Source organism: Scyliorhinus canicula, chromosome 3 (assembly GCF_902713615.1).
Source record: "Scyliorhinus canicula chromosome 3, sScyCan1.1, whole genome shotgun sequence".
NCBI classification, from domain to species: domain Eukaryota; kingdom Metazoa; phylum Chordata; class Chondrichthyes; order Carcharhiniformes; family Scyliorhinidae; genus Scyliorhinus; species Scyliorhinus canicula.
This window is the reverse complement of record NC_052148.1, coordinates 218,674,472-218,696,615: the sequence shown is the minus strand read 5'-3', so window position 1 is coordinate 218,696,615 and position 22,144 is coordinate 218,674,472. Positions and strand designations below refer to the sequence as shown.

General features: G+C 45.8%; 1 protein-coding gene across 2 annotated transcripts in view; it reads right to left on the bottom strand.

Moving 5' to 3' along the window:
* ap1ar (adaptor related protein complex 1 associated regulatory protein) overlaps positions 1 to 18,527 on the bottom strand; it is a 136,363-nt gene extending 117,836 nt beyond the window's left edge. Inside the window, exon 1 of one of the 2 annotated variants that reach the window (XM_038792171.1) lies at positions 18,243 to 18,527. In XM_038792171.1, the coding sequence (XP_038648099.1) occupies positions 18,243 to 18,376 (134 nt within the window). In that variant the 5' untranslated portion in view covers positions 18,377 to 18,527. The remainder of the gene's footprint in view (positions 1 to 18,242) is intronic. The other variant, XM_038792170.1, reaches the window with a different exon arrangement.
* Positions 18,528 to 22,144: the final 3,617 nt, after the last annotated feature.

Below are 22,144 nucleotides of genomic sequence, written 5' to 3'. Positions count from 1 at the left end.
AGGAGAATAGAGCCTGCAATTGGGACGGGCACGCCATCAGAATCTACGAGGATTTTGGAGCGGACATAGCTAAGAGACGGGCGGAGTTCAACAGAGCGAAAGCAGCTCTCTATAAGAACAAAGTACGTTTTGGTATGCTGTACCCAGCAAAACTCTGGGTCACATACCAACACAAGGAATATTTCTTTACAGCCCCTGCCGAGGCGAATAGATTCGTTGAGGAGCACGGGCTGGAAAAACGCCATGGGAAGTAGGGACGAGGGGCCCATGGCAAGGAGATACGTCATGCCGACGGGGGGGTGGGGAGGGGCGAGGCAAAGCCAGCCCCCTCCCCCCTGGCAGGAGCACCCAGGAAAAACAACCCAATGCCCAAGGGCCCGCTCCAGGTGGGAGGCCAGGCCCCGGCACGAGGGAACGGGAGTACTGGAGAGGGGAGAGGGGAAGGGGGACAGCAACCTCCGAGCGGGGAGCCACCGTGCTAGCAGGAAAGCTAGCGAAGGGGGCGCGCAACAGAGCAGGGCCGCAGCGCACCCCCAACAGGGGGGAAGGCGCCAGGCAGGGGAGGGGGGGGATCACCCATCAAAGGTGGGAGAGCAAATGGGGACAGGAATGGGGGAGAGAGGGGCAATGGAGGGGTACACAGGGGTATCCCCGAAAGGGATAGAGCGGGGGGGGGGGGCACTCGGGGGGCGAGAGACCAGGGAGGGGAAATGCAGGGACGAAGGGACAAAAGAGGCCAGAAAGGGAATAGGGCCACAAAGTGCCACAGACAAGGGCTCGAAACAGGGAACTGCTGCAAACACCCACCCAGTACGGTCTGTGGGTGAAGGGGCCCCCCGGAGTGCAGGGGGCTACCCGCGTGGCGGACACACAGTGGACGGCCATGGCGGGTGTCCCCGGGACAAGGGGGAACCCCGGAGCGCAGGGACCCGACCGCATGGGGAGAGCAGTGATAGTGGACATCCTGGACGGCCCCCTAACAAAGGGAAACCCCAGAGGGCAGGGGCGCGTCCACCGGACAAATATGGTTAACCCCACAGGAGCAAGGGGGCAGAAGCCCCCCACCAGAATAGTCACCTGGAACGTAAGGGGACTTAATGGCCCAGTGAAGAGATCTAGAGTCCTCACCCACCTTAGAAACATGAGGGCCGACATAGTCTTCCTCCAAGAGACGCACTTGAGGGAGCAGGACCAACTGCGGGTAAGAAAGGGCTGGGTGGGACAAACCTATCATTCCTGTTATGGGGCAAGGGCCAGGGGGGTGGCGATCCTGATTGGCAAGAGGACAATGTTTAGGGCGACAAAGACGGTTACGGACCCAGGGGGACGGTATGTCATGGTCAGCGGGGCCCTGGATGGGGCGCCGGTAGTCCTAGTTAACGTGTATGCGCCCAACTGGGACGACACGAGCTTCATCCAAAAGACCATGGCAGAAATCCCGGACATAGCGACGCACCGACTAATCATGGGGGGGGACTTCAACTGTGTACAGGACCCAACGACGGACAGATCAAACCCCAGAACGGGGAAAACCTCAAACATGGCAAGGGAACTCAGTCACTATATGGAGCAGATGGGAGCAGTAGACCCCTGGAGATTCGCCCACCCGGGGGAGAAAGAATTCTCTTTCTTCTCCCCAGTACACAACGTGTACACCAGAATTGACTTCTTTGTGGTGGGGAAAACGGTGCTTCCAGAGATAGACAAGGTGGAATACTCCGCAATTGTGATATCAGACCACGCCCCACACTACATGGATGTGCGGCTAGAGACGGGAAGGGCCCAGCGCCCCAAATGGAGGTTGGACGGTGCCTTACTAGCTGACAAGGCCTTCAGCGAAAGGATAGCGCGGGCCATAGCGGAGTACACTGAGATCAACCAAAACGGGGAGGTCTCACCCTCCACGTTCTGGGAAGCGCTTAAGGCCGTACTAAGAGGGGAAATCATAGCCTACAAAGCGCAAAGAGATAGGGAGGAAAGGGTGGCTAGGCAGAAGCTGGTCGACTCCATACTGGAGGTAGACCATAAATACTCCGAGGCCCCGACCGTAGAACTCCTGGCGGAGAGGAAAGAATTACAAAGGAACTTTGACCTGCTCTCCACCAGGAAAGCAGTACACCAACTCCGCCAGGCACGCGGGGCCCTATACGAACACGGAGACAAAGCCAGCCGCCTGTTGGCCCACCAGCTGAGAAAGCAGGCAGCCAGCAGAGAAATTGCGCAAATCAGAGATACCAGAGGCACGTTGGAAACAGAACCAGAGAGGATTAACAAAACCTTCAAGGCCTTCTACCAAGAGCTGTACACCTCAGAGCCCCCAACGGGGAAGGCTGGGATGAACCGGTTTCTTGACGGACTGGACATACCAGTTGTGGGAGAGGGCAGAAAACGGGATCTGGAAGCACCACTAGCACTGGGAGAGATCATGGACAGCATTAGCTCCATGCAGGCGGGGAAGGCGCCGGGACCGGACGGATTCCCGGCGGACTTCTACAAAAAATTTGCGACAGCGCTGGCCCCGCACCTGCGGGAGATGTTCACAGACTCGCTAGCTAGGGGCACATTGCCACCCACGTTAGCACAGGCCTCAATCTCGCTGATACCTAAGAAAGACAAAGACCCAACGGAATGTGGGTCATACAGACCCATATCTCTGCTGAATGCAGACGCCAAAATACTGGCCAAAATCCTAGCCAAGAGGCTAGAAGACTGTGTACCTGAGGTGGTCACAGAGGACCAGACGGGCTTTGTCAAAGGTAGACAGCTTACCGCGAACATCAGGCGCCTGCTGAACGTGATAATGACCCCCTCCGGGGAGAGAACACAAGAGGTGATCGTCTCCCTGGACGCAGAAAAGGCCTTCGACAGAGTCGAGTGGAAATACCTCATAGAGGTACTGGAGCGGTTCGGGCTTGGAACAGGGTTCACCGCTTGGGTAAAGCTCCTGTACAACGCACCCATGGCGAGTGTACAGACCAACAATACCAACTCCCAATACTTCCAGCTGCACAGGGGCACCAGACAAGGATGCCCACTGTCCCCGCTGCTGTTCGCACTAGCAATTGAACCGCTAGCAATCGCGCTCAGGGCAGCAAAAAATTGGAGGGGGATCCGAAGGGGAGGTAGAGAGCACAGAGTCTCACTCTATGCGGATGATCTGCTCCTCTATATCTCGGACCCACAAAGCAGCATGGACGGAATCATCGCGCTCCTGAAAGAGTTTGGAGCCTTCTCGGGCTACAAACTCAACATGAGCAAAAGTGAGATCTTCCCAGTACACCCGCAAGGGGGGGGGGGGGCAGCACTAAAGGGGCTGCCGTTCAATCAAGCCCGACATAAATTCCGCTACCTGGGGATCCAAATAGCCCATGACTGGAAAGGGATCCACAAATGGAACCTCACCAGCCTGACGGAGGAAGTTAAAAAGGACCTGCAAAGATGGAACACACTCCCGCTCTCCCTCGCGGGGAGAGTTCAGACGATCAAAATGAACGTACTGCCCAGGTTCCTCTTCCTGTTTAGATCCATTCCGATCTACATCCCCAAGGCCTTTTTCAAAGCGCTGGACAAACTCATCATGGCGTTCGTATGGGGGGGTAAAAATGCTAGGATCCCAAAGAAGGTCTTACAAAAAACAAAAACCAGGGGAGGGCTAGCCCTCCCGAATCTACAATTCTACCACTGGGCAGCAACAGCCGAGCGAGTAAGGGGATGGATCCAGGAGCCAGAGGCTGAGTGGGTGCGTGCGGAGGAGGCCTCCTGCATGGGAACCTCCCTCCGGGCCCTCGCCACGGCAGCACTCCCATCCCCACCCAAAAAACACTCCAGCAGCCCAGTGGTGACAGCCACCCTCCAATCCTGGAACCAACTGCGGCAGCAACTTGGCCTGACCAAAATGTCGAACAGGGCTCCCATCTGCAACAACCATAGGTTCACACCAGCACTGACTGACGCCACCTTCAAAAGGTGGAGGCAGGACGGGGGGACACTGACAGTCAGGGACCTATACACGGACGACAGGATCGCAACACTGGACGAACTGACAGAGAAGTTTCAGCTAGCTGGGGGGAACGAGCTACGGTACCTGCAGCTCAAAAACTTCCTACGAAAGGAGACAAGGACGTACCCACAACCGCCACGACAGACACTACTGGAAGACCTACTGGACGCAAGTATCCTAGAGAAAGGGAACTGTAGTGACATGTATGACCGACTGGTAGATAGGGACGACACCGTACTGGACGCAACAAGAAGGAAATGGGAGGACGACCTGGGGATGGAGATAGGGTGGGGACTCTGGAGCGAAGCACTGCATAGGGTCAACTCCACCTCCACGTGCGCAAGGCTCAGCCTGACGCAACTAAAAGTGGTACATAGAGCCCACTTAACAAGAACCCGTATGAGTAGGTTCTTCCCGGAGGTGGAAGACAGATGTGAACGGTGCCAAAGAGGCCCGGCCAACCACGCCCACATGTTCTGGTCTTGCCCCAGACTCGTGGAGTACTGGACAGCCTTCTTCGAGGTTATGTCCAAAGTGGTGGGAGTGAGGGTGGAGCCATGCCCGATAGTGGCGGTCTTCGGGGTTTCAGAACAGCCAGATCTATTCCTGGGGAGGAGGGCGGACGCCCTTGCCTTTGCCTCCCTGATCGCCCGCCGTAGAATCCTGTTTGGCTGGCGGTCAGCAGCACCGCCCAGAGCTGCGGATTGGCTGTCCGACCTCTCGGAATCTCTCCAAATGGAGAAAATCAAATTTGCCATCCGAGGGTCGGACGACGGCTTCCACAGAACGTGGGAGCCATTCATGCAACTGTTCCGGGACCTATTTGTGGCCAATGTACAAGAGGAAGAATAGTCGGGGGAAGGTAGCGGGAGGGGCTACAGGTTCGGTACGGGGGTTCGATGGCTAGCTAAGGCCCAAAACCAAACTAAATAAACATGTTGGGGGGGGGGGGGGGGGGGGGGGGGGGGGCGGGCACAGTTACTACTACGAAGATGCTTACCTGTAAATATGTATGTTAATTTTTGCGTGTTTGTTTGTTGTTTTTTTTTCTCCTAACAATTTGTAATTTGTTCAATATAAAATATGAAAACTGAATAAAAACATTTATAAAAAAAAAAAACTATCCTGCTTGTCAAAACAATCAGAACACATCAAAGTGTAGGAGAGATGGCTGGCATAGTTATCAATGAGGGGGAGAGATAACTACACTGTCAACAATGTCCCATCTGAAATCAGAAACACATGTCTGTACCTCTCCATACAGCAGTACATTCATAAACTATCATCGTTTTCTATGTGTAACTCGAGGGCATTTTTTTGATACAATAGTATCTTGGTCATTTTCACATCTTACTACCACTTAGATGTTACAGTTAAAGTACGTGGTATAGTTTTACTTTGCACTCAATGAATACTGCTGAACTTTGTTTCATTTCGATACACACTGCATACTTATTGCTAATGATATAGAAGTGAAACAATGGGCTGCAATTTGTCCAGAAAGTAACGACATGTGAACATTACGATACAAATTAGTCAGTAACCAGTGACAAGGACGACATATTGCATGAATTTCAAATTGTCATAAATTGCTATTCGGACAATGGCATCTAGCACCTCATCTTCCCCAAGAGTTTTATGAATTTGCTGCATCAAACTTATGACCAAGTAATTAATAATGCAAATAATCTTTTAATGATGTGGTAACTGCTGATTAATGGCTGCTAGTCAACTCACCAGGCCCAAAAAGTGAACAATTTAAATTGTGGCGTTTCATTCCTTGAAGTAGTGCAATGTTAATAATGCCAAACTTCATGTTTTAAAAATGACAAAGTTGTTTGGCCTTCGGGCTTTGATTTGCTCTCTCTCAACGCAATATTTCTTCCCCTTTTTAATTCCCTTTTTGTACCCGATTTGACATTGAACTCACTCTTGATTCATGCTCCTTCTCATTGCATTATTTATTTTTCAATCCTTAAATCTTATTGGTTAGAAATACACTATTGGTCTCATTTACCAAGGTCTTGGATTCCCTCTTGCTCTCGTCCTACTTATTCGCTTGCACTTGCAGTGTAAAAAAAATAAAGAACTGAAAGGAAAAGAACAGAATCTAAAAGACTGGATGTCCCACTCCAGCAAATTTTAGACGAAGAATTTATTTCTACACAGCAGCCGATGCAACAGTTAGCTTCATGATTTGTGAAAATGGCTATTTGCGAAAATGGAGTAGAGATAACTAGTTGAATGTAATGCTCTTACTAATTTTTATGGCATTTTCCAATCATGTCTCGAGAGACGGAGCTGATAGGACATGTTAGGAATGTACTTTTTACAGCTGCAGTTTCCAGGCTTTTAAAAAAGGTTTCTTCTGCTGCTATGTGCTCATATGTTGCAAATGATTTTACAATAGATGTCATCTTATTAGTCTTGAAGCATTGCATAACCCAAGTTCAGATGGCCTCTTCATTCATGAGGTAAACTATTCTATTTAATTGCTGGGTGCCTCCTCTTAATTGTTGTGAATTTAAACGGGTCAACTCTGCACATGATTAAAGGCATTTACTATTGCAATAAAAATGTAATCAAACCATCAAATCCTTCAGACAGAAAATGCTATAATCACATAGAAAGAACAAATTTTGCATTAATATTGTGCTTGATCCTGTCCTCAAACGTTGCAACGAACTGGTATTCGACAAATGACTCGGTTCCGCTTCCTGTTGTTCTTATTATTTGCTTTGCTTCCTCTTACATCGGTTTGTCTTTGCCTTTCCTTCTAAGCTACATCCCTGTGATCCTTTGGACAGATTAGTTGAGGCTACAGCTATTCCACCACATTGACTGCTTGTGTCACGTTGCTATGGCAACATTACTTTACAGGACTAAATTGGTAAAATTGTGTTGAGGTGACCAACAAGATTCCAACTTTTTTTCTATTTACATGACCGATTGGGAAGTAGGTTTTAGAGCTAATCTCCATTTCATTCATAATCTGATTCCACAAGAGACATGCCTACTTCATCCCATTTGCCAGCACTTGGCCCATAGCCTTGAATGTTATGACAAACTGAGTAATGACCAGTTTTCCGCCCAGATTCTACAATCCCACTTACAATGCCTTATCAACAGCTCAACATTTGTAAAAATGTATCTATTTTGAGCTTCATGATAAGAGTAAATGCACTAAGTATTTTCTTAATTAGATCATGGGCTAGACCTTCCCAGCCATCATTCGCTAAGATGCATTTGTCACAGGTTTTGATTCTATCCTGAACATTTGTACGCTTCTCCCTTTCCACTTCCACTAGTTGCTTGTGCACATCCTCGATTCACAGTTTCAGATACCTATTTCTCTTCACACACTTACTTCTCCTCCTTAAAGCTCCACTCAATTTTCAGCTTTCAATCAAATCCAACCTTTTCTTCTCCTGACACTGAGGCTACCTCTACACTAAACATCCTTTGTTCTTCTGCTCCACATGCTAATTTAAAGCTTGCGATCTATGACTTTCACAACTTTGTATTCATTCTGAAATACTGCCGTTCGTTTCCAGCAATTTTCTTAGATTAAAAATTGAACAGCCTATTTTCATGCTGACATGTCCTTAAGACATGAAAAAGATCATAAACTCTTTAAATCAAACCTTACTTTCTGATTATTTAAAAATACTCAAATCTCATTGTTGTGGAATCTCACACTCATCATTGTGTGGACCCATTACAATTAATGAAACAAGAGAGCAGCAGACAGCCTGGACCTACAACAAAGAGAGTGCCTCTGAAGTTCCTCTCCTAAATAGAACAATGGATTTTGACCAGAGACAAAGAAACAGCTTTTTAAAAATCTGAAATAGATTCATCAATTGGCAATATCACATTGACGTATGCTCCTTTGGCCTTTGGAAAGTTGATGTTACATTCCTGTACTCCCAGGACAATCTGCAGTGACCATCCAGCCTGTCAACACCAAAACAGGACTCGAGGCTGACAACAAGACCTGCCTCAAGTCTAAGCCTCCTCAAAGCTTGATTCACTGGAAGATTCCTACCATTACCTGTAGAGCAGACCAATTCACTGTATACCAAGCTCATCTTGCTGCATTATCATCAACTTTGAAGGAATTTGTCAACTCCACTGTCAGCTGGCTGAACCCGCCTGAACTTTAACTCCTATGTGCAGAAACCCACACTGCACTCTTGACATTCTGGAATGTAATATTTGCATGATTTAATATCCATATTTTTTTTCCTATTTTAAGTTATTCTTGGTTGCAAAATTCATTTCTTTCCTATCACTTTCTAGTGTGCTTGCATGTGTATATAGTCCCCCAGGTTTGAATATATGAATGAACATACTTCTGATTTAACGCTAAAGGGAGTTTGCTGCCAGTCACTTTAAAAATGGCTTTACAAACAGAGGGTTTGGGAAACACACTGTAGTCTATTTAAATATCAAAACACCTCTGCTTACAGATAGTGATGAAAATAAAGGAGTTCAGTTTGCCTCTCTCCACTGTCCGTAACGTGCAAGAGAATTTTGATGTCACCAATCCAACCAACAGATCTTGCATGTCAGCTACTCCCAAGAACCTTGATTTGTGCTCAGTACAAAGACTTATACCCATAGGCACCACAACTTATATCAACCAAAGTAGGACCTACATTGGCTGCCAGTCCAGGAAAGGATTGATTGCAACACCCCAATGCATCGGACCCCTCCCGTCAACTGCTCCAGCCCATCATCAATCATCAGAGGTTGCTTCATTCCTCCAATTCTACCCTCTTGCCATCCTTGATTTTCATCAGTTCACCACCGGCAACCATGCCCTCAGCAGCCAAGGCTCTGTCCTCTGGAAATCCCATCCCAAACATGTTCACCCCTCTCGTTTGAAAGAAACTGCTCAAAGCTTACTTTTGTCAACAATGCTAATGTTTTCTTTTGGGTTTCTATTCATTTTTGTCAGACTATCAAGGATGTACTTTGGGATGCCTTATTGTGGTAAAATGCTGTATCAGTGCACCTCGTTATGTGCAAAGGAGTCAATAGTGCAGCTCCCCAACCACTTACACTCATAAAATTTAATAGAAAATCTTAATGATAACTGCTCCACGGCTGGTGGCTATGGCTTCAGTTACCTCAGCCCCAAGCTCTTGCATTACGTCCCTACACCACTGTCGCTCAATCTCACTTTTGTCCGTTAAGGCACTGTTTAATACCCATCTCTTTGACCAAGCTTTTGGTCATATGACCCAAGGCTTTTGTCGTTCAGATATTAAATTTTGTTTTGCAAAATGAAGTGCCCTAGGACATTTTATTACATTAAAGGTGTATATAAACACAAGCTGTTGTTAAAATATGAAGTAGCAAGTACTCTACTAGTCTCTTCAACTGATAAGCAACATTGACTGACTCCAAGCCTTGGCTACAGATCATGAATCAGTCTTTATAAGCAAAAATTAAGCAGAATTTCAAATGTCAGTAGATAACAGTAAAATACTGATTTCTTACCTATACTTTAAACCACATTTTGGGAATAGCACCTCAAAACAATACTTCATGTAACCTGGAAAATATGCCTGTGAGAAGACACTTGTAATTAAACATCTGTCTTGGTGAACGATTCCACTGGCTTTATCTTATTCAATTACTAAGGTGTCGGCTTTGAATCAGTGATAGCTATCTCAGAAATTATGGAATCAAGTCCCACTTTAGAGACTTGAAAACTTAATCTAGGCTGAAGCTTCAGAGCAACACTGAGGGAGTGCCGCATTGTTGGACGTGCCATATTTCTGATGGGCACTGCAAACCAAAGACCAGACCCATTTGCCCCTTTAGGATGGTTATGAAATGGCCTGCCCATTCACATACATAACAGTTGTAAGTATACTTTGAAGGTAAGAGCTATAAGATAGCCTGAGAATGTGACAAACTACTGTTCAAATGCAATATGTTTTTTCTTTCATCTCATGAAAGGTCACCGACTTAAAATGTTAACACTTGTGTCTCTCACCCACAGATGTAGCGAAGCCCGAGTATTTCCAGCATTTCTGTTTTTATTTCAAATTTCCAGCATCTGCATCATTTTGGCTTTTCCTCGGTTTTGAATTATTGGATTAGATTTGTTTTGCCACGTGTACCAAGATACAGTGAAAAGTATTGTGCTGCGTACAGTCCAGACAGATCATTCCATACATTAAAAAATCATAGGACATACATAAATACACAATGTAAATAAATAGGCACAGGCAACGGCTGAACATACGGAGTGCAGTACTACTCAGTAGAGAAGGTGCGCGATGTTCAGGAGTCTGGTATCAGTGGGAAAGAAGCTGTTTTTGAACCTGTTAGTGCATGTTCTCAGACTTTTGTATCTCCTACCCAATGGAAGAAGTTGGAAGAGTGAATAAGTCAGGTGAGGGATCTTTGATTATGCTGCCTGTTTTCCCAAGGCAGCGGGAGGTGTAGACAGAGTCAATGGTTGGGAGGCGGTTTTGCGTGATGGACTGGGCTGTGGTCACGACTCTGTATTTTCTTATGGTCTTGGGCCGAGCAGTTGCCATACCAGGCTGTGATGCAGCCAGATAGGATGCTTTCTATGGTTCATCTATAAAAATTGGTAAGAGTTGAATTCCTTTAGTTTTCCGAGGAAATATAGACACTATTATGCTTTCTTGGTTGTACCGTCGACATGGCTGGATCAGGACAGATCACTGATGTGCACACCTAGGAATTTGAAGCTGTCAACCATCTTCACCTCTGCACCATTGATGCAGACAGGGGTGTGTATGATACTTTGCTTCCTGAAGTCAATGACCAGCTCCTTACTTTTGTGACATTGAGGAAGAAATTGTTGTTACATCACTCAGTAGCACGTGGGTAGCACTGTTGCTTCACAGCACCAGAGTCCCAGGTTCGATTCTCGGCATGGGTCACTGTCTGTGTGGAATCTGCATGTTCTCCCCGTGTCTGCGTGGGTTTCTCTGGGTGCTCCGGTTTTCTCCCACAAAACGTGCTGTTGGGTAATTTGGACATTCTGAATTCTCCCTCAGTAAACCCTAATAGGCGCCAGAATGTAGCAACTAGGGGCTTTTCACAGTAACTTCATTGCAGTGTTAATGTAAGCCTACTTGGGACAATAAAGATTATTATAGGTGCTCTATCTCCCTCCTATACTCTGACTCATCGTTGTTCAAGATCTGACCCACTACGGTCATGTCATCAGCAAACTTGTAGATGGAGTTGGAGCCAAACTTTGCACACAATCATGTGTGTACAGGGAGGCTAAGTATGCAATCTTGTGGGGCCCCAGTATTGAGGATTATCATGGAGGAGGTGTTGAATTGAATTGTATATTTTTCTCGAAAATTAGAGCTTACTCTTTTACTGCAACGATCTGGAAGAAGTCATCGAAGGAAATGTCCAAATGCTCACGAATGAAAAAGGATATGTGGGGGTACACCGACATTATATGAAAAAAAGATTTCAGGCAGAAATAGAAAGAAAGAAAGAGTGGCAAACTTGCATTCATACAACATCTCCCACAGGACATCCCAAAGCACTTCACAGCCAATGAAGAACTTGTGAAGTGCAGCCACTTCGTAAAGTAGGAAATGGCAGTCAATTTGTACACATGAAGTTTCCATAAACAATGATGTGATAGTGACCAGATAATCTTTTATTGCAATGGTGATTGATTCGTTTAAAGAGGGCCAATGGATCTTGTACGCCAATATAAGTGGGTTTCAGTTTAAGGTCTAATCTGAAAACAGGACCTCAGACAGTGGGTCATCCGTCAGTACTCCACTGGAGTATCAGCCTAGATTTACTTCAGGGCTGGCATGGGGACTTGAACCCACAACCTTCTGACTCAGAGGCAAGAGTTCAAACAACTGAGCCCCAACTGACATCTATAAGTGGACCATTATCTGCCAAATGCATTTTAATATAAATAAATGTAGTGCCATGCACTTGGCCATGGACAATTCCAAGCAAATGTTCACCATTCCTAGCTTCTGTATAGGAGAAGGATCTGGGAGCTACAGTGCATAAGTTATTGAAAGTCCGTTACCAATGTTGCAAGAAAATAGCAAAAATATACACGGTGTTAGAACACCTTAAAGTAGCTCCTTCAAAGCTGCGCAGCAATCCATGAACACACCACATGCACAAGCACCTGAAGTAAATCTAGGCTGCCAGCAGAGGTGGTGGAGTAGAGTCATTAGGGACATTTAAGCCCCTGAAATAAATCTAGGCTGACACTCCAGTGCAATTGTGAGGGTGACCTACTGTTTGAAGTCCCATTTTCAGATGAGACCTTAAACCGAGACCTGCTCAGATGGGCACAAAAGATCCAGTAGCCCTATTTCAAAGAATAATTATATTGTCACTTGTGTGCTTGACAATGTTTATCTTTCAATGACCATCACAATAAAAAATCATGCCTAACAAAGAAAAATTAACGGGAATATTGGTTAGAATGTACTGACAGTGTGATTACATACAATCACTCTCCAGCTAGTCTGTAAAAGGGCTTGGGAAGGGCACACCTAAAATACTGTGCCATGTTTGGAGCCTGCATGTGCTGGATGATACTAAGGATTCCAAAAAGGTTTCGGAGGAAAGGTCACTTGACCAATATCAAATCTAATGTTTTCTTACCAGGATAAACTAAGAGAGTAGGAACTTTGCACTTCAGAAAATTGTAGACGACAGAGATTTTATTGAGGGCTTTAAAAGAATGAAAGATTAGATTTAATCCAAGGGGACAAGCAACTAGGTTGATAGGTTATAGGGCACGTGTGGGGTAGATAAGTGTGAATTGCAAAATCAGAACTAGGTTACATATTAGGAAGCATTGCCTTTCTCAGAGTCAAACTCCCTTCATCTTCAATTAAGCACCACTCATTGTATTTTTTTTTTAAGGTGTATACTTTTTCCAAACCAATGTAATACATTTTAAAATGTTGGCGTTAAATCTAATTTACCTTCTTGAACAGAATATTTTATTACATTGTTTGCCTCTACTGCCTTTCTGGCTTTAATGGTATCAACTTTTTAAGGATTTGGTTTTGTTGCCCAATTGATGTAGATTAGAAAGCAGGGCCCAAATGTCAATGTCTTGTCAATACATTGATACCGTTGGTTGACATCATTACATTGCTAAGGTAAACTGGTGATGGGTACTTGAACACATACAAGTAAGGAATAAATTGTACACTGGGTATGGGGTGAGGAATGTTGACACTGAACAAAGTCAATAAATTCTCTCAAGCAAGGGACAGTTCTGTCCCTTAGTTTTGACTTCAACTGATGTGGATCCTATTAACACCAAGCACTGGGGCCTTGCGAGTCCAAACAACATTAAACCTTTTATAAGTACGCTGATTCCCACATTTTTAAAAACAACTTCTCATTCAAATCTACATTGTACCTTGGATGCCTATGAACTTTAGTTAAAATAATAAAGTGATATATTTTTTGAATGGTGAGAGACTGGAAAATGTTTGCATTCTGAGGGATTTGGTTGTCCTTGCACATTTACCACAAAGTTAACATGCAGTACAGCATGCAATTAGAAAGGTAAATAGTACAGGGCTGGACGGTGGTGCAGTGGTTAGCACTGCTGCCTCACAGCATCGAGGTCCCAGGTTCGATTCCGCCCTGGGTCACTGTCCTTGTGGGAGTTTGCACATTCTCCCCGTGTCTGCGTGGGTTTTGCCCCCACATAAGAATTAGGAGCAGGAGTAGGCCATGTAGCCCTTCGCGCCTGCTCCACCATTCAATGAGATCATGGCTGATCTTTTGTGAACTCAGCTCCACTGAACATTACATTACATGGTTTGCCTCTACTGCTTTTCTGGCTTTAGTGGTGTCAACTTTTTAAGGATTTGGTTTTGTTGCCCAATTGATGTAGATTAGAAAGCACCCGAACACCATAACCCTTTATTGCTTTATTCTTCAAAAAACTATCTATCTTTATCTTGAAAACATTTAATGAAGGAGCCTCAACTGTTTTGCTGGGCAGGGAATTCCATAGATTCACAACCCTTTGGATGAAGACGTTCCTCCTAAACTCAGTCCCAGGTTGCAGTCCTCAGGTAGCACTGTAGATAGCACAATTGCTTCACAGCTCCAGGGTCCCAGGTTCGATTCCGGCTTGGGTCACTGTCTGTGCGGGGTCTGCACATAGAACAGTACAGCACAGAACAGGCCCTTCGGCCCTCGATGTTGTGCCGAGCAATGATCACCCCACTTAAACCCACGTAACCCGTATACCCGTAACCCAACAATCCCCCCATTAACCTTACACTACGGGCAATTTAGCATGGCCAATCCACCTAACCCACACATCTTTGGACTGTGGGAGGAAACCGGAGCACCCGGAGGAAACCCACGCACACACGGGGAGGGCGTGCAGACTCCACACAGACAGTGACCCAGCCGGGAATCGAACCTGGGACCCTGGAGCTGTGAAGCATTGATGCTAACCACCATGCTACCGTGAGGCCCCCATCCTCCCCGTGTGTGCGTGGGTTTCCTCCGGGTGCTCCAGTTTCCTCCCACAGTCCAAAGATGTGCAGGTTAGGTGGATTGGCCGTGATAAATTGCTCTTAGTGTCCAAAATTGCCCTTAGTGTTGGGTGGGGTTACTGGGTTATGGGGATAGGGTGGAGGTGTTGACCTTGGGTCGGGTGCTCTTTCCAAGAGCCGGTGCAGACTCGATGGGCCGAATGGCCTCCTTCTGCACTGTATAATCTATGATATTTCCCCTTATTTTGAGGCTATGCCCCCTCGATCTGCTTTCACCCTCCAGTGGAAACAACCTCCCTGCATCTATCCTATCTATTCCCTTCATAAATGTATATGTTTCTAAAAGATCCCAGCCTGCATCCTTCTAAATTCCAACAAGTACAGTCCCAGTCTACTCAACCTCTCCTCCTAATCCAACCCCTTCAACTCTGGGATTAACCTAATGAATCTCCTCTGCATATCCTCCAGCGCCAGTATGTCCTTTCTCAGGTAAGGAGACCAAAATGAACACATACTCCAGGTATGGCCTCACTACCACCTTATACAGTTGCAGCATAACCTCCCTAGTCTTAAACTCCATCCCTCTATCAGTGAAGGACAAAACTCCACAACCCAAAGATGTGCAGGGTAGGTGGATTGGCCACAGGTGGATTTGCCATACTAAATTGTCCCTTAATTGGAAAAATGAATTAGGTACTCAAAATTTATTTTTAAAAAGGTAAACGGTACATTAGTTTTTTTAATAAAAGGGATCGAGCACTAGAGTAAAAGGGATGAAGCACAAGAGTAAATGGTGTACTGCTCTGGTTATACAGGGCATTGGTGAGGCCACACCTGAAGTACGGTGCGCAGTTTTGTTCTCCTTATCCAAGGAAGGATATACTTGTCTTAAAGGAAATGCAACAAAGATTCACTAGGCTGCTTCTTGGAATGAGGGGATTGGTCTATAAGAAGAGACTACATGGACAAGGTCTATATTCCCTGGGGTTTAGAGGAATGAAACACAAAATTCTTAAGGGGTTTGACATGATAGATGCAGAGAAATTTTATCCCTTGGCAGGGAGGGTCTAGAACACAGGCTCATGGTCTTAGAATAAGATGTTTCTGGGCAGAGGTCTTGGGCAGGGTTAATTCCTCCTCAACATGCCAGGCTCAGTCTAATTCAATTTAAGGTGATCCACCGGGCACACATGACGGCAGCGAGAATGAGCACGTTTTTTGGGGTAGAAGACAGTTGTATGAGGTGCAAAGGCAGCCCTGCAAACCATGTCCACATGTTTTGGGCATGCCCAGAGCTCAGAGAGTTCTGGCAAGGGTTCGCAAGGGCAATGTCCAAGGTGCTTAACACACAGGTGGTGCTGAGTCCAGAGATAGCGATCTTTGGAGTGTCAGAGGACCTGGGAGTTCAGGGGGCGAAAGAGGCCGATGTCTTGGCCTTTGCCTCCCTAGTAGTCCGGAGATGGATTTTATTAATATGGAGGGTCTTGAAGCCCCCGGGTGTAGAGACTTGGGTTAACAACATGGCTGGGTTTCTCAGCCTCGAGAAAATAAAGTTTGCCTTATGAGGGTCTACGCTAGGGTTCTCTCGGAGGTGGCAGCTGTTTGTCGACTTTCTCGGGAAAAATTAAAATGTCAGCAGCAGCAATCCGTAGGGCTGGGGCGGGGCGGGGGGGGGGGGGGGGCGAGAGTGCTTAATTGGGATGCTGTGGGAAGACTGGGTCACGTGGGGTAATGTCTATTTAATTGTTATTGTATATTCTCTTTTTGCACTAAGTTAATGTTCACTCTAGTTTGTTTTATTATTATTGTTACTACTGTTTTATTATGAAAAATTCTGCAAAACTTTAATAAAAATACCTTTTAAAAAAGAATAAGATGTTTCCCATTTAGAACTGAGATGAGAAGAAACTTCGCCACGCAAAATGTATTTTAAAAAATGTTTCCAATTAAGGGCCAATTTAATGTGGTCAATCCACCTACACTGCACATCTTTGGGTTGTGGGGATGACACCTACACAGACATGGGCAGAATATGCAAACTACGCATTCAGTGGCCTGGGGCTGGGATCAAACCGTAAGGCACCACTGCGCCACCCCCTTGTTCAAAATCTTTGAAATACTTTACCCCAAAAGTATATTCAAGATAGAGTTCAATAGATTTTTAAGTACTAGAGGAATTAAGGAATACAGGTTATTAGAGGAAGGTGAAGAGGCTCAAAGACCCAAATCAGCTCTTCTGTCTTATCCTATCATTAGTTGCATTAAAAATACAACTAAATCAACCTTTACCTCAGAGATCCAGACTAAAATATAACAGATTAACATGCTTAAATTCTCCTCCTCCATATGTAAACCTCTCAATCGCAAGTTCACAGTGTTATGTTTCTTGCGAGGATGACTACACACAGAACATTCCTGGTCATACTAGGTAGCGTTTTCAAGGATTGACTCATATGGAATATGGCATGGTACAGAGCATCATTCAGGAAGATACAGTAGTACAGATTATGGTTTATTCTATAACTAATCAGTGACACCAAATCTAGGGACAATTAATATTGCCGATGAGAGAGAGAGAGAGAGAGAATGGGTCAGATGTTCCTTTCTTTGGTAATTGCATCACTGAACCGCTGGACATAAAATTATCCAATTAGAGCAAAAGTGCAACCATTTAATGGATTGATGAAATGATGCAGAAATCGTATGGCATACGAGTCCACGGTGATGCCATTGCCAAGATTGCACTCTTACACTGTCCAGAGTAGCAATACAAATCATAACCATTGTACACAGTAAAAAGATAAATGGTCTCAAATACCTAATGAGTTAAATAATACCAGAGGTTTGATCATTTATATTGATCTTTACAAACTCAGCTTTTTTGGGGGAGGGGACAAACAGGGCTCAGCTAGACAATTAGACCAATATTCTTGCCTCCAATTATGAAAAAAATAAGGTGTAACCCTCCCCATTGTTATTCTTGTGAAAAAAATTCTAGTCCCCACCTCCTTCCCATAAGAAAAAGTGGACTGCATAGAAACTTGATAACTGACACATTGAAACATTTTTTCAACTTACTTCTCACTGGACTGGCAATTACACTGTGTCATTGTAGTCTCCTGAATATGAATCACACAGTAACCTCTCAAAACGTATCTAAGAACTGCTTTAAAAATGTCTCCACATTTTAATAAATCATTTATTCTATAGCCACTGATCAATGGGTACAGGAGGATCATTTTCTTTTTGGTTTTTAAACGTTATCTGGTGTAAATTGGATACTTACACAGGACCTCTTTTACTTTAGTTCGTGTAAATTTCCAAAGTGAGTTGATGGGAAGATATTTGTTGTTAAAAAGTGACATGCTGTACTGAAGCAGAGAGCTGTTTTAATGATGGGAGGTTAAGGAGAAAGCTGCACCCCTCCCTGTAGGTATGGCATGGCAAATATTCAGCTCTTCAAAACACAAGGACCTCGGTGACAAAGTATAAAAACTGCATTTTTTTAAAAAAGAAAATAAATAAGTAGTTTCAACCAACAGCACACCTTTCAATGCCTGATCAGTGGAACTAAAAATGCTAATAATTAGCCAGACGTGCAGGCAACAATTTAACTATTAAACGACCATTGCTCCATACCTTGCTCATTCATTTCAACCCGCCCCCGAGAGCTGAATTAGCTGCGTTCAGAACAATGATTCAAAGAGTCTCACCCTCCACCTCGCTGGATCCTGTTGGCCTCTTTCCTAAACAACCGAAGACACTGAGTCCAGCAATTCCCCATGGCACATGCTCTTCGCTCAGCGGCAGGGCACTGGGCTAGAAGGAAGTGCAAGCCCACATCCATAGGACAAGCCCACCCATGCGGCCGGCTTCAACAGCGGCGGAGGACTTTAAATAAACTCAGCACCAGGGACAAGGCAAGAGGGACAGGAGCAGCAGCAGCAGCAGCGAGAGCTCAGGACCCCAGCGCGCGCGCCCGCCCATCACCGGCGCGCAGGCTCTTCCGGCAGCCCACGTCCGGCGACCGTCAACGTGTAGTCCCGCCCACCCCTCTGTTGTGGTTCCTCCTCCGGGCCGCAGAGGCGCTGCAGCTCCCCGCCCAGTAATCCCCCTGGTGGCAACGCGTGGCTAGAACAAGCCGCCCGCCTGCACGCGCTCTGGGAATCGCCCTCCTCACAGCTAAACCAGTCATTGAGGGCGCAGCCAGGAGGGGCAGGGGTGGAGAGATGTCCTTTTCTGTTTACACCCGTTTTCAGAATTTTTACTAGCATGTTGATTGACTGGAGGTCTAAATAACGGGGACGTAAAAAAAGACGGGAAAATTTAAAGGGAGAGGTGGGTGTATTTTGTTGAGGTTTTTTTTCTAGTTGCAATCCAGAAGTTCAGGACCCAGTCTATAATTTCCTGATGTGGAGATGCCGGTGTTGGACTGGGGTGAGCACAGTAAGGAGTCTTACAACACCAGGTTAAAGTCCAACAGGTTTGTTTCAAATCACTAGCTTGCGGAGCACTGCTCCTTCCTCAGGTGAGTAATAATTTCCTGGTTCCCCTGCATGGCATTTAGGGGATATACCAATGATGTGCTGGGTTTACCCAGCAATTGCACATACATAGAACATTACAGCGCAGTGCGGGCCCTTCGGCCCTCGATATTACGCCGACCCGTGAAACCCTCTGAAGCCTATCTGACCTACACTATTCCATTTTCATCCATATGTCTATCCAGTGACCACTTAAATGCCCTTAAATTTGGCGAGTCTACTACTGTTGCAGGCAGGGCGTTCCACACCCCTACTACTCTCTGAGTAAAGAAGCTGCCTCTGACATCTGTCCTATATCTACCACCCCTCTATTTAAAGCTATGTCCCCTCGTGTTGGTCATCACCATCCGAGGAAAAAGACTCTTCCCCCCGTGCTAACTTCCTCTGGACAATTGCACTGGGAACTGTCCCGACCGAAGCAATTTAAATCGCTACCTTCGGATGCTTCTGCCAGTTTTACCCAGGTGGTCTGAAAGGATTGGAAGGGAAAAGAACACTCACAACTCCACAGTAACTATTTGGAAAACTCAGACCCAGCCTCGCAAGGAAAACTGCGCAGACACATACCACCACCCCCCCCCCCCCCCCCCCCGGGACCTTGGCGCGGTGAGGCAGCAGGGCTAACCCACTGCGCCACCGTGCTGCCCTACCATTGGCCCGGTTGGCAAGACAGGAGCTTTGGAATATCAATGTGGGTGATTCCATTGAGAGTGGCAATCCGCAAGAGGTTGACATCGAGGAAGTTGTATTGCAGAAGGTGAGGGACAATTCTCCGAGTTGTTTGAAGTGAGGGTGCAGGCTCAGAACCAAGTGTCATGGTGCATACAGGCAGCAGCAAGTTTGGGGGGGGGGGGGGGAGATTCTGCTGAGGGACAAAGAACTGAGCATTTTTTGTTTATTATTACAGTTTTATTAATGCAGGTGAAATGGGATTATCACAACAAATAAACATTTTTTTAAAAAGTGGCAAGTTCACGCCTGTGAGTAACCTGATTTCAAATGATTGAAAATGACTTTTAAAATCCAGGTAAAATCATTCACAGGGTTCTGAAGTCATATTGGAATCAAACTGTTAACTCTGTTTCTCTCTCCATAGATGTTGCCAGACCTACTGAGTTTTTACAGTATTTTCTGCATTTAACTTTAGATCTCCAGCATCCACAGAATTTAGTTACGTTAGAAACATTTACTAGTTTTATTAGTGTACATTAGACAACTTCTTAGTAAATTTTTTTTTCATGTTACTAACTTTTAAAATGTGCATACTAGTGCATTTGTGTCATAAATGAGATTAATTCGAAGAACTTTCTCAAACGGTTGCAAATAGGCACAATGCATGAAAACTCGGCATACTCATTGGGGGCGATTTTGAGTCTGCACTCTCCGTTTGTGTGAAACACGGTTTGTGCTCAAAACCCAGGGAGAATCGACAAATGCGATTATCTATGGTATGATTGGGATTTGCAATTCTTACCTCCCCCCCTCATTTTAATTCATTAGCGAGTGCTGACTCCTTTACACGCTTATGGAATATTCACTGAGTGCTGGGAAATATGCTAGTGTCTTTTACAACAGATCTACATAAACATGAGCCTGGCAGCCTCACCTCCAAAGAGGATATTGGAGGCATACACCTAGGCAGCCATGATTCTGCAGGGTGTTCAATGCTCCGAATGCATCGGAGAGGACTTGGGGGACACAGATAAGTTCAACTCGGGGCCGGGATTTCGGTTCAGTCTCTCAATCTTGCGAGGAGGGGTTGCTGGTAGGCTTTATCTTCCATTCATTTTAGGGTGCCCTTTGCTTTTAGAGGGTCTGGGGGAAGTTAAAATAGAGGATTTGCATAGAGGGCGACAGTGAGGTTCTTGGGTGGGGTCCCATGAGCAGCCAGGCTGCAAGGACAAAATGGGAGATTCAGGAATGGGTTGAATCTCTGTCTCATGAGGAATGAAGACCCTCTCACTTTTGGTAGCACAACTGCAATGTGAGTAGAAGCCCACACTCAGGCAGTACTATGAGGACAAATGGGTTAAGCTTTATGGAATTTCAATTCCATTTGTCTGGGAAGTTTGACCATCAGGAATTAGTGTGTTGGGCTGTGTACTGGGAGAATGAGGATGCCCTTAAGGTCTGAATTTGTCCTGCTAATTGCAGGCTTCACTCTAATCAGCTGTGCCTTGTCTGCCACAAGAGGCAGTCATTTTCCTGAAATGCTACCTAACTCCTCATTAACAAGTTAACTGTATCAATGAAATTTGAAGAGCTAAATTTCATCAAAATCGGTGGAGTCCCTGAACCCCAATGCTCATACAAAAGTTAATATCACAAGGATGCACTGATGCGAACTCCTGTACAAGGCTTCATAGTGAAATCTGGCATCACACAGTCTCTTCTAGATCACGAGAGTGGGTGCCTTTGAGGTGCTCCATGAGGTTGCAGACGATGGTCCCATGCATCCACTCAATTACCCTATCACCTAATGCAAGAATTGGGGGTGGGGGGTTTGGGGAAATGCCAGGAGAAATGTGCCAGTAAGACTCTTGAGGGTCCAGGGCCTAACCCTGCTGGAGTTGAGAGGGTCAATTGTGGGGATTTGCCAGTATGAGAGGGGAGAGGGTGAGGCTTAGTGTAGAGGCACTCACTTGGGGGGGGGGGGGGGGGGGTGCATGGGTGGAGGTCCCAGAGAAGTTGAGGGCTGAAGAATAGTGCACTATCAGGGGTCCTCAATGCTCACTTTGGCGTTCTTCTCTTGTTCAGTGCACAATTCTAGAGAATCATGGAGTCTGTTGAGTTGGTGTTTTTACTACTAATGATAGAACAGTAGCAGATACAGTTATGCCGTTGCACGTGGCAGGATCAGCACCCTGCAGAATAGGGGGAGACTGGGTCCACAGCTATTCTGAGAGCAGCACCACAGAGGATGGAGCCTTGTTGGAGACAGTACCAGGCAAGGACGTAGATGTCAGAGTCACAGGGCTAGACAAGATTGCACCTGTCCCATTTATTTCTGTGCACCGGTTTTTTTCACCTGACCTGATATTTTACCATTTTCTGGTTGGATTTGTGGGGAT